The following is a 13,164-nucleotide window of genomic DNA, read 5'->3' as shown; positions in this document are numbered from 1 at the left end:
ACTTGGCACTTTCGTAAATACAAGTGGTCACAAATTCAACTTGAATTTGTGAATATATTGTCATCGTCCATCAATGATGTTGCAAAGGACGGGGCTAATTTTGTATTTATCAACAACCACTCTAGAAATCACTGTATATACTGATAAAAAAAATGATTAGTAAAATTATGATTTAAAATAAGTTTGAAGTTTATTGCGGTCTTTTAATTTTCATTGGTCATTAGTCATTATTTTATTTTATTTTATTTTATTTTATTTTAAAGAATAAAACAACTAAAGTACCTCCAAGTTAAAAAAAAAATAATAGAATTGCTAATCAAATGTATTTTTATATTTTTATTTAAAAAATAATAATAAAAAGTTTTTTTTTCCCTATAAATTTAAGAAAAAATAAGTCACGTGTCCAAGGATTTTTTCATCTTTTCACATTTTTCTTTGTTAATCCCATACCAATGGAGGGCATTTTGATCTTTTTTACTTTGATTAATTAATAAAAATATTCAAAAAAGCTATTGGTGCATGCTCTCCAGGTATCAACATGTGAGAGCTGTCCGTATCTTTTGTTTTATATGTTTGGCACCTCCAGGTGACCAAACATTTCATTCCACAATGTCGTTAAAAGCGTTGTTACATTTTCTTTCTTATAGTGTGGCGTGTGTTGGTGGAGCTGGGGCGGTTTATAACTAGTAAGTTTTTTTTCCTCTTTTTTCTCTCTCTTTTTCTAAAAAGTAAACTTAGTCCTCTATGTTTTTTGTGTTTTAATTTCAGTAATTATTTTTTTAATTTCTATTTTTTTTCTTGATCTTTTTATAAATTTTTTATTGTTTTTTATTTAATTCTTCAATTTGAATTTATCTTGTATTATATTTTTCAATTCAGTCATTTTCTTTTGATTTCTAACCTTTTTCCTTTGTCTTTTTGTAAAAATTTTATTGGTTTTCAGTTTTTATCATTTAATCTAAGTTTATGGTCTATTTTTTTTTCAATTTAGTCTTCATTTTTTGTTTTTTTTTTTTGTTGAATTTTTTTCTTTTCAATTTAAATCTCCAATAAAAAAAATCTTAGGTTGCCTTCTAATTTATTTTTTATTTTAATTTCCACTCTTATTCTTTTAACTATTGTTTTTTTATTTTAAATTCTTTTATGTAATTGATTTTTTTCTCAATTTTATCCTTCATCATTTGATTTGTTAGGGGTTTTGTTATTCTTTTATTTAGGGGTGTTTAAAATAACTGATTAACCAAGAAAATCGAAGAAAAATTAACTGAAAAAACCGAACCAAAATAAAAAAATCGATTAAACCAATTTTTAAAACCATGACTTTTAATAGGTCCGATTCGATTTTGATTTTGAACCAGAAATCGGACCAAACCGAACCGGGCCCATTAAACAATTAACAAAAAATTATGGTATTAAGTTAACCTAATCAGCTAACCCTTCCTCCCTGTGCATCTCATCTCACAAAAAACCACCTCCTTCCTAGATACATTCCCAATCTTCCTCTCAATTAATTAACAATCTTCCTTTCACAGCTTCTGCACTTTCCCAATTTCTGCATTGTCATCTACATTTAAGCATTTAACAAGCAAAGCTTTGGCCTCCTCTACTTGGTTCAACTTGATAGTGGATGTATCAGATATGTATATAGAGAGAGGTTTGGTTTAGATGTTTTCTTGGCTTTAGGGGTCGCAAATATTTGAATTGTGCTTCTGGTTCAAGTAACCTCAATGGTACGTGTTCATGTTCATAGGTGAAAATCCAACCAGGTTTCCCCAAACGAGCCCATCACCCTTTAATATACTTCTGAGCGACGACAACGATGGCCTCGAAGGAAGCGAAGAGATCATGGATGGCGTGTGAAGTGACACCGCGGATAATGGCGGATTCATTTTTCAAGCCAGATCCAAATCCTTCCAAGTCTTTCTTGTAGATTTCGATGATGGATTCAAATTTGGTTGCTAAGGTTTGGATGAGCGAGCCAAACGACTAGGTGGAGTTTTGGGTTGGCGGGTCAAGGTTCGGGTTAAGGTTTCCTAGTTTTTTTCTAAGAAAACTGGATTTAACCGTAGCGGACCGATTCGGTTTGAATCGGTTTTCGGTCCGGTACAGTTAATATTTCACAAAATTAATGTAATGTGGTTCAGTTGGTTTTTTTAGTCTAAACCGAACCAAACCGTGAACACCCCTATTTTTATTGATGATTTTTTTGATCTAATAACCCAGGTCACGGGTTTGAAAAGTTAATGCAAGTTGACATCTTTTTTCTTATCCTATTTTTTTTTTTTTGGTTTCATCATTTTTATATTAGTTTTTTTTTTAAAAAAAAAAAAAGGTTGGCTTTATGGTTTTCTTCAAAAAACAATTATTAGATAATTTCAGTTTCATGACATAAGCCATGGGTTTTGCGGGATAACCCGAGTTGGCTTGCCTTTTATTACTCAAATTACATGTTTATTACGCTAACTCGAGTTGATTTGGACTGATTTATTTTTATTCAATTTTTATCTAATTTCATACTTTCAAGGGGTTTTTCTCAAGTTATCATAGTCTTTTTTATATATAAAAATTTTATATGTTTACTATCATTGTATATGTTTTTTATCATTTCTAACTAATTAAACTCAATCAAGGATCTAACTAAGTAGCTTGTTTTTCCTCTCTTCTTTTTTTAATGCACTTGCAGCACCTAAACTATCATTGCTTCTTCTTTTTCAATCCTAATTTTGGTTTGTATTTTAATTGATATCTTTTTTAATATATTTTTCTTAAAATCTTTTTATTTATGTTTTGATCATTATCCCTCTATGATTTTAATATGTCTTTAAATGGATGAACTTTTAAAAATAAATTAAATAATATTTATTTTTAAATAATATTTTGTAATATGTCAGTCTTGCATTATATTTTTTTTTGTTTTATTTTATTTAATAGATTTTATATGTATATCTATTTTTATTATAGTTTGATTGAATAAAAATTTGATTTTAACAAACAAATTCAATAACTGAATAAAAATTTTATGTTGTGAAATCAAATATTTTAATCTAATTTATATTTAAATATTTTTATTTTTATTTTTAGTTATCATTAATAATTTTATTTATTTATTTACACGGGTAATTATTAATTTATTTAATTAGATTCTTCTATAAATCTTTTGATTTATACTTATAATCTTTTTATATAAAAATATATCAGAAAAACATGTAGATTCAGTCACAGTGGAGCCAAGATAAATAAGTAGAAGAGTCTACTCAAAGACTGTTATTATGCAAATTTCGTTTAGAAAGCTACAAATTCACATCCATTTTCAAAAATGCATTTCACATTCATTTCCAAAAATGCATGGTCGTAGGCCTCGAATTAGCTAGAAATGTAATGCATTATTCAAGGATGAAGATTGAAGACTACTTCAATTCATAATCAACCAGCTCACTTGGCCTGGCCTTGTGAAATATCCCTTATGAAAGATTCAATATTAGTGTCAGATGATCCACCCTTCGCAATAGCTCCACGGCAAGTCTCTTGAAGTTCTTTAGCTCTCTTCCGCATTGCTTTCACCTCAATGTTCTCTGCATCCATAAAACTTTTCACAATCTTTGAAATTTCTTCTCGTGTCACCAAGATTTCACTACCCTCCTCCCTCTTCACTCTCCATCCTATCTGCCAGTCTTCCACAATTAATTTGCTGTCTGTAATTTGATCCCAAAATAAAGGATAAGTAAGCATTGGAACTCCAGCAAAAACAGCTTCAAGAGAGGAATTCCACCCGCAATGTGTCCAAAAACCTCCGACAGCAGAATGGCACAACACCCTTAATTGGTCGCACCATGGCACAACTAGCCCCATATCACCACCACCATCTTTAAAAGGAGTTGTTTCCCCTCGGGACACCCACAAGAATCGAACACCGCTATTATGAACCCCGGCAACAATTTCATCCAATTGAGAACTTGATACTGAAAGGAAACTTCCCATTGAAACATATAGCACGGAGCCTTCAGGTTGGGAATTTAGCCATTCAATGTAGCCAGGCACATTGTGATTATTACTGCCAAGAACTGAAGAGTGGTCTTTGATTTTGAAATAGGGTATGCTAGGGCCAATAGGGTATACAGGAAAAGGAAACTTGGGTTTTAAAGCGCTGATTACTTGGGCTTCAAGATCGTAGAAAGAAGTGAACAGAAGATACTGAGCTTTCGACACCAGTGAAACAGCCTCTCGAGTTCGGGGCAAGATTTGTCCACCATGTCCATGAAATATATTTGGAAAATCAACTAAACGCGTTGGAGGAATTCCAGGAATGTAGTCCACACGTTCTTCACCTCGTTCTGAAAAACACAAGAAGATTTGCAAATGAAGTGAATATGCAATGATGAATTTTGTGGATATTATAACCTTAGACTTTCTTTCTGCAGCAATATTATTTCCAAACTGTCAGATCAGAATAAGATGACATGCTCAACAACAAGAACCAGAGACGCAGACCACGTAATTCCGTGTATTGTTTATAACTTTGCTATTTCGTTTTTATGAATTTTGCCATGTACATTACTGCTTGCAGCCTAGTATCTTGTTTAACATTGCAGCATAATTATATTTTTTAAATAAAATAATATTTAAAAAAACAATTTTTATCACACTAAATAGCATTCCTGATAAAGCTAGGAATGATGCAAAGCAATATTAATGTATGGAAGCTACCTAATGCATCTCAAATTATGAATATTTTACGAAATGAAGGAGCTATCATATTTGAGGAAGGCTCAGCTGGAAGCGTGTCAAAAGACTTGACAGAGAGCAAAGGCATCTTTGCTGCAATGGACAAAACAAGAGGCTACAGCAGTTAAAACCATAGTTTTAAGACCCGGCCCGATGGTCGACCCGGTCCAAGGCCCGGGTTCCGGGTTTTGACCGGGTCACCGGGTCTCGGCCGGGTCACCGGGTCGGCTCGGTCAAAAAAAAATTTTAATTTTTTTTTAAAAAAATCAAAACGACGTCGTTTTAGCAAAAAAAAAAACAAAAAAAAAAAAAAGTCAACGGGTTTGGGGCTAGATGTTGACCGGGTCTTGCCGGGTCAACCGGGTCCCGGGTCGACCCACCGGGTCGACCGGGTCTGGCCGGGCCAATTCCCAAACGGGTTTTGGCCTTCACCCGGACCGGTCCCATGCCCGGGTCGGCCGGGTCCCGGGTCGACCCGCCGGGCCGGGCCGGGTTTTAAAACTATGGTTAAAACCCTCAGGCCTAACTTATCATTAGTCCTTTATGGCAGCCAGTATTCCTGTGCGCAACGTGAAAAGACGACCTTAAATTTGGCCCTTCTGCAGTCTAATGACTTTTTTCTTTTTCGTTCTAACCAAAATGCAGACATCGGCTGGTGGGCAGTGAAAGACAACAAGGTACCATGCGTGTGATTCTATCTCGATATTCCCGAAAGCATCAGCAACGTGTTTGTGAAAAAAATTGATTTTGGTCAAATATCGAGACAACACTGGAGTAAATTGTCTTTTGTCAATTGAGACTGTAATATATATAACACTTTAAAAAATAATTTATTTATATTCAAGCACTAAATAAGCATAGATATTCCTGAAAGCAATGAAGGCAAAGGCATTTAACTTAGCATGAATTTTATCCAAACAAATATTTGCATCAATTTCTTAAGCATTTTTTCTATTGTGAGCTTTCATTGAATTTTTTTTTATAAATAACATTAAATGTCCTATAAAATAACATCAATTTAAAAAAAAAAAAAAAACTGAGATGGTACATTTTAAATGTATAAAATTCTTGATTTAATAAGAATGAAAGATTTTATTGAGAAATTTTAAGACTTAATAAAAAGAAAAGCAAAAGAGAAAAGGAGTCAAAAGCTTCTCTCTTACATACCCGATAGCTCGACCGGAAAATGGCCATTTTGCTCGAGTAGCTCGACATGACGGGACAGTGAAAAAACATAGGCTGACATGGTCCAAAGAGAAGCAACAGGAATATTCCTCCGATTCCCAACATGCACCACCCAGTCCAGGTAAGTATCAGCTATAATAACATCCACCGGCAGCTCAAGCCGATCAAGGAGCTGCTCAAAAGGAGCTTCCATTTTTGTGGCAACAGCCGCCAAGAATCCCAGGAAGTCTTTGGCACGGCCTACCTCAGACGGTATGCAGTTGGGGATAGTGGCAAAGTGGATGTTGGCTGGCTTCTTCGCATCTGAGTGGATGAGGTCATACCATTCCTCTGTTACAACAAAGGTGAAGACGATGTCTGGTTTTCTGGAAGACATGAGTTCGCAAAGATTCATCATGGGATTTACGTGGCCTCTTCCGGGATATGGCATCGCCACCACGTGAAGGGTGGTGGTTGGTTCCGTTCTGAGGGTACCCATCTTTGGGCTGTGGTTGGTGCTTGTAATTGCGGAGGTAATTGATGTTGGATTTTATTTCTTCTTCATATAATGATGGACGGGGAAAGGTGCGGGGCTGCTTTTGGAATAATATTTTTAAATATATTTTATTTAAAATTAATTTTTATATTTTTAAATAACTTTAATATATTAATATTACAAATAATTTTAAAAAAATAAAAATATATATTATTTTAATCCATTTTAAAAAATAAATATAATCATAATTGTTTGGCGTCGGCCGAAAGTGGTCCCAACCATTTCCTCTGCATTAGGTTTGCTAGATCTGACGCTTGTATTGATACTTGGCACCCTAAGGGCAGCTCCAACGAAGCTGCCAAATGAAGAGGCATTTGTACTATGCCTTTTATTTCTTTACTTTCAACATTCCAACGACAGAAGCAAAGCAATAACCAAAATGGCTTTTTGCTTTGTTAAGATGTAGAAATGGCCAAAATGGCCAACGGCTATTTTTATAGCCGTTGGCCAACAACGCTTTTTTTTTTTTTTTAACATAGAAAATTTTGTCTATAAATACATGAAGAAAAAACTTGTAGTTTTAAATTTTTGTATTGTGCCTCACCCTTCTCTCAAATTTTAAAAAACAAGAATCGATTATTCTCCGATTAATTATTAACATCGGTTGTGTTAATTAGCTGAAATTAAAAGGTATGCTTGTTTAAAAGCTTTTCTATTTTCGTTTTAATATCTCTTGATTTTTTAGAACTTTTGTTGTTAATTTAATATTTGTGATGAGTTTTATTTCTTTATTATTTTATGTTTTTAATATGGGTTAAGGAAGACAATTTTTATTTATATTGTTATCTTTGATAAAATTGAGAGAAATTAATAATGGTAGTTGATATTGATAAAAAGATAGAGTTGCATATTTAAAATTTATTTTTGATTGTCTGTTTTAATTTGAGGTCAATTATATTTTTGTCTTCTTGAAAATACAATTTGAAATTTTAAAATTAAAAATGGTGGCGGTCATTTTTTTCAAAATTTTAAATTTTAAATGGTGGCGGTTATTTTTTCAAAGCATGAATTTGAATTTTACTTTTAAAAAATTAAATTTTAACAATAACATATAAAACTGAAAATTAAAATATTCATATAAATAAATTTTAAGTTTAATTTTAAATTATATCTTTTAACTTTCATATTATTTCATTAAATTTTATATTATTTTTATAAATTACTAATATTAATTATATAATTAATAACATCATAATTATATTATATATAAATATCTAAATTAGTTACATAATTATATAAAAATGAATTTAACATGAAATCTATTAAAATATAAATGAATTTTTTAAATAGTTTTTTTACTATTGAAATGCACATAATAAAAAAAAAATATTTCTACTATTCAAAAAGTTATTTTATCAATTTAGCTTTTTTAATTTGGCTTTTTGCATTGGAGATGCTAGGCTGGTCGAATGCCGAGTTTTGTCCCCTGCATGATGACTGATCTCGAAAACTGTTAAATTTTAGGCCCGTCTCCTTCATAATTCTGTGGAGATCAAAAGGCCATTAATTTGAGAACAAATGGTTCTTTAACCAGAACGATTTTTATTGATTGGTGATCATAGGCCTTAATCAACACCCTTGAATATTTCAAGGATGATTTCTCAAAAAAAAAAAAAATTACACCGCTCCAGCTTATTGACACAATCATGAAGGGAAGAACTGATACTAGTTTAGTCACAACAAAAAAAATATTTGCGTTCTCCTGAAACTCCTTGCAAACCAGATATTATAACTTACAAGCTTCAAGTAGCCTTAGGACTCGGAGAAATCTCAGTGATCTGCTTGTTTTTCTAATGGAAAGATCAAGTTTTTATTGTAATCACGAAACGTCAGATACAATAGCACTGAGTACAAAAGCTGGGGAATCAAGGAAAGAACATTGACAATAGCAGAAATATCATTGATCAGTTATCAGCTTAATTCTTGTGGTGTTGCACGATGTCATCAATAAAGGCATCGATACTGGTATCAGATGATCCACCTTTCCGAATGGCTCGTCGACAAATCTCACTAATTTCTCTCGCTCTTCTCCTCATTCCTTTCACCTCATCGCTTTCCGAATCCATAAACCTTTTTACGAGCCCTGCAATTTCATCTCTTTTTATCAACTTGTCCACGTCCAATCCACTCTTCACTCTCCAACCAATCTTCCAATCATCAACAATTATCTTACTATTCGGGGCTTGATCCCAGTATAAAGGGAAGGTAAGCAATGGAACACCAGCAAAAGCAGCTTCTGAGGTAGAACCCCATCCACAATGTGACCAGAACCCCCCGAGAGAAGGATGACACAATACTCTTAATTGGTCACACCATGGCACTACCAAACCCATGCCACCACAACCCTCTTTGTACAGAGAAGCTTCTGCCCTCGCCACCCACAAGTACCTAACGCCACTATCGCGCAAGCCAGCAGCAATCTCATCCAATTGGGCACTCGGAGCTGAATGGGTACTGCCCTGAGAAACATACAAGACAGATCCTCTCGGTTGCATGTCGAGCCACCGGAAATAGTTAGTCGTCTCACCTGGACCTGTAACAATCTCTTCTTGCTCTAGTTTGAAGTAAGGTATGGTAGGACCAATGTGGTAGATAGGTAATGACATGCTTGCTTTTAAAGCATCGATCGCCTGAGATTCAAGCTCGTAGACTGAGCAGAATAGAAGAAACTGTGCCTTGGACACACTTGCAATGGCTTCGAATCCTCGATGCAAGATATCTCGTCCATGCCCATTCACACACGTTGGAAGGTCCACGACACGCGTTGAAGAAATCCCTGGTATATATTCCACTAGTTCCTCTCCTCTTTCTGTGAAATGCCAAGGGCAGGCAAGAATTACTTAATTAGGCATTAATATACACTGTGGGTGTGCTAATTACTAGCTTGAGTGATAGATTTATTGGTCAGGACCGAAACCCCTCGAAGTGTGCGCGGAATTAACTAATTAATTAAATGAAGATTAAGCAATAACGTTGGTCACGGAAACACGCGAGTAAAATAATTAAACAAAATTTGAATAACGCAAGGTAGTAGCTAAATAAATTTTTAAAAATAGTAAAATGAAATGAATGGCGGAAACACGCGAGTAAAATAAGGGATTTTGCCTGGTATGGTTTTGAAATATCTGTTCTCCAAGGTGCAAAGTCTAGGCAGATATAAGCGATGACATGTACTCCACGACAGGGAATTTTTATCATTATTTTAATATATTGATATTAAAAATTAAAAAATATTTAATTTATTTAAAAATATATTAAAATAATATTTTAAAAATTTTAAAAATTACTTTTAATATTAAGGCTCCTCAGCCGCAGCAATTAGTCCATTCTCAAGAATTTCAGGTATTAAACTTGAGAACTAGAAAGAAAAATGCAGTTTTTTTTCGGTGAAGGGAAGTTGGAGAGGTATCTGGAGTATAATAACAATTATTTTATATTTGAAAATATATTAAAATAAAAAAATTTTATTTTTAAAAAATTATTTTTGATATTAACACATTAAAAAATTTTAAAAAATCAAAAATTAATAATTTAAAATAAAGAAAAAAATAAAATAAAAAATAATTTTTTTAAAAATACAAAAATAAACAGTAACGAATACTGGCTTCCTTCTAAAGCAGTACTGTTTAGATATCTTTTCCGCTAAGTCACATGCGTGTTAGAAATGTAATCAGAGATTATTAAATTGGAGATTCGCAGCTAGATCTTGAATAAAGTAGCGCATGCATGCATTATTACCTACTTTTATGAGAGGACCCCGACTCACGTTTTAGGTCAGTGAAAAGGTGGAGTTCCTGGCATATCAAGTTCAATGTATTGGAGCAATTTTGTACTGGAGCAATTTTAAATGATTAACTTAAAGTACGGAGCGAGGTGTCTTGCTCAAACACGTAATTGGGGAACTCTATTGGTTTTTAAAAGAAGAGAAAAAGGGCACCCAAGAATACCAAAACCAGAATTTACTTCACATACCTTTCAACTCAACTGGGAAATGTCCATTTTGGACAAGGAGATCGAAATGCTGAAACACGGAATATACCGGCACCGACATGGTCCACAGCGAGGCCACCGGAATATTGTTGCGATTCGCCATCTCAAAAGCCCACATCAAATACGTGTCCGCTACGATGGCGCTCACTGGTGGCTTAAGCTGACCAAGGAGCCTCTCAACCGGCGCTTCCATCTTGGTCAAAACTTCTTGTAAGAAGGCAGGAAATTTCCCAGCTCGAGCTCTCTCAGAAGTGAGCACGTTGGGAATGGTGCCAAAGCTTATGTTGTCAGGTTTCGGCTCCGAGCCTATCAAGCCCAGCCACTCTTCAGTGACCACAAATGTTATAAGAATATCAGGTCTTTTTGAAGCTAGTGACCTGCAAAGGTTCATCATGGGATTTATATGGCCACGACCTGGAAATGATAAGGCCATAACATGGCCAATGGTGGTTGGCTCAAGGTTTCCTGGATGATCCATCTCGAGCAAGCAAGAAATAGATTATATGAAGCCTTGAAGCTAAGAAAGAAAGGGGCTAGCTATATACTAAATGGAAAGAAAAAAACTGAAAAATATTTCTTCTTTGCAAGACGATATTGAGGAGAAATTGCCCTTTATAAAGGTTCTCAGGAGAGAGAGAGCTCCTCCTCCCCTGACTAGATAAAAATTGAATGAACTTTTGCAGCTCACTTGCTTTGCAGGTTCTCAGGAAAATCTAAGGCTTATGTTAGCAAGAAAGGGGCTATATACAGTTGATAATAGGTATATAAAGAACTGAATCTCCATGATAATTAAAAAAGCAAAATACAAAAAACTTGCAGAAAAAACAAAGAGCTGAATGTTTTTTTGTAAGTTACTATTATCTCTTAGTTTTTATTTATAAATAAAATTCATCACAATAAAATTAAAAAACATAACTAACATAAACTCTTTTATTTAAAGAATTATGTACCTTATTTTAAATAAGTTTCAAATCTAAAAAAATAAAAACTGACTAAACAATATCAAGATAATAATATTATTAATAGATAAATATTAATGAAAGATAACCTACTACACCGATACATTAATTTCAACTTTGGTACCATAACTTCAACATAAAATAAATGAAAAGAAAAAAATGAAAAATATCTCTTCTTTCCAAGACGATATTGAGGAGAAATTGCCCTTTGTAAAGCCTCTCAGGAGAGAGCTCCTCCTCCCCTGACTCGATAAAAATTAATTCAATCACAAAGAGGCACTAATGACTAAACTGAAGACGAGGATGTAAAGAGGCTGACAAGTGATGGGCCAATTTGCGGGCAGTCATGGCCCATGACTGTAATATTTTATGAATAATTAATTATATTACACGAGCACAATAATTTCTTAGCTTAATAGAAAAGGTTTTTAATTTTTTATATTGAATCGAAATCAACAGAGCCACATAACCTATTTATGTAATAATTATATTACTTTCTCATAAAAATTCATTTATCTCTTCATTCGCCTAGGAATACTACAACATTTGCTCAATAAATAATTTGACGTAAGGGTCAAAGCTTGGCCGTTAGTATTAACGTTCAAACTTGATGTTAGGCCTTAATTTATTTAACAAGTATTAATTTAGAATACAGTAGATTAAATTGTTAATTTGGGTCATTTTTTTTTCTTCTAAATCCCAATAATTTGGGAATAGAATATGCCATTAAATCACAATTAATCATGAAAAGAATAAATTTCTATTCGTAATTTTGTTGATAATAACATTTTATTAGATGCTAATTTCTTATTGTTTTTCTAGTCTAATATTAAATTTTTTATAAAGAGAAATATTTGTAACTAAATTCTCGCTTTTTAACTCATTTTTTTTCACTTTTTTACATATATAATTCTATTTTACAGGGGACGATCTTATAAATTTATGCACATATTTGTTACACATGTCATATGATTTAATGGAATTAAATAGAAGGGTGAAAATCCTTTTTTTTTTTTTTGATTAACGTTGGTGTTTGGGCTAACTTGTATGCACCCTGACTAATTTTACGGATTTTAAAGTTAATAACTATATAAATTTTTAGTGGTCATTATATTAACAACTATAAAACTCAAACATGAGATCAAATATAAAGTAAATTTTTTAATCCTAGATTCTTACTACTCAACAATTAAAGGTAGAATCTGTAAAACTTTTTGTACAGGGTAGAATTCATTAAAAAAAAAAAAAAAAGGGATCGATCCCGATACTGTTGAGTAGCGGTGTTCACAGTTCGGTTCGGTTCGGTTTAGACTCAAAAAACCAATCGAACCGAATTACAGTATTGTTGCAAAAAATGAACCGAACGGACCGAAAAACCAGTTCAAACCGAACCGGTCTGGTTCGGTTAAATTCGGTTTTTTAAGGAAAAAAATCGGGAAACCTAATCTCATGGGTTTTTTTGGTTTTTGATTTAAAATTGGCTTACGGTTTAGGAAGATTTAGCATGGCTAAGCTTTAAAATTGGCTTACAGTTTCGGTTAAATTAAGCTTCAAAATTTAAAGCAAGTTCAGCTTTTAAAATAAATGTTAAACTAATTCACATGGCTAAGATCAGACTGAATGTGTGAAGGATATGGTTCTAGTTCTCTTCTGTCCCGTTCCTTCAATCAAAGAAGATCATGACATGCCCAAGGCTAGTGCCAGTGCATAGTCAGAGTCTTCCCTGCGTAAGTGGCACTAAAGTCATCAAATGAAAGATCAAGATTAGCACGC

The 13,164-nt window shown here is 33.3% G+C and overlaps 2 protein-coding genes across 2 annotated transcripts; both read right to left on the bottom strand.

Annotated features, from left to right (window-relative positions):
• Positions 1 to 3,233: 3,233 nt before the first annotated feature.
• Positions 3,234 to 6,464, bottom strand: LOC118040267 (UDP-glycosyltransferase 87A1). The gene is made up of 2 exons (XM_035047161.2): positions 5,890 to 6,464; positions 3,234 to 4,331 (listed from the first exon to the last, which is right to left on the bottom strand). Exons 1-2 carry the CDS (start codon positions 6,383 to 6,385, stop codon positions 3,433 to 3,435), a joined length of 1,395 nt encoding a protein of 464 aa, XP_034903052.1. The 5' UTR covers positions 6,386 to 6,464; the 3' UTR covers positions 3,234 to 3,432.
• A 1,610-nt stretch (positions 6,465 to 8,074) lies between these two features.
• Positions 8,075 to 11,278, bottom strand: LOC118040268 (UDP-glycosyltransferase 87A1). The gene is made up of 2 exons (XM_035047162.2): positions 10,415 to 11,278; positions 8,075 to 9,251 (listed from the first exon to the last, which is right to left on the bottom strand). Exons 1-2 carry the CDS (start codon positions 10,908 to 10,910, stop codon positions 8,359 to 8,361), a joined length of 1,389 nt encoding a protein of 462 aa, XP_034903053.1. The 5' UTR covers positions 10,911 to 11,278; the 3' UTR covers positions 8,075 to 8,358.
• Positions 11,279 to 13,164: the final 1,886 nt, after the last annotated feature.

The sequence above is a fragment of the Populus alba genome, chromosome 1 (assembly GCF_005239225.2).
Source record: "Populus alba chromosome 1, ASM523922v2, whole genome shotgun sequence".
Lineage (NCBI taxonomy): Eukaryota > Viridiplantae > Streptophyta > Magnoliopsida > Malpighiales > Salicaceae > Populus > Populus alba.
The sequence above is the reverse complement of the archived record's forward strand: the minus strand, read 5'-3'. Positions and strand labels throughout refer to the sequence as shown.

Bases quoted from the DNA above. Each gene is read 5' to 3' on its own strand.
- LOC118040267 (XM_035047161.2), bottom strand. From the start codon at position 6,385: ATGGGTACCCTCAGAACGGAACCAACCACCACCCTTCACGTGGTGGCG. The intron at 4,332-5,889 runs GTATGTAAGAGA...TGTGTTTTTCAG, and splicing joins TTTTCCGGTCGAGCTATCGG to AACGAGGTGAAGAACGTGTG.
- LOC118040268 (XM_035047162.2), bottom strand. From the start codon at position 10,910: ATGGATCATCCAGGAAACCTTGAGCCAACCACCATTGGCCATGTTATG. The intron at 9,252-10,414 runs GTATGTGAAGTA...GGCATTTCACAG, and splicing joins TTTCCCAGTTGAGTTGAAAG to AAAGAGGAGAGGAACTAGTG.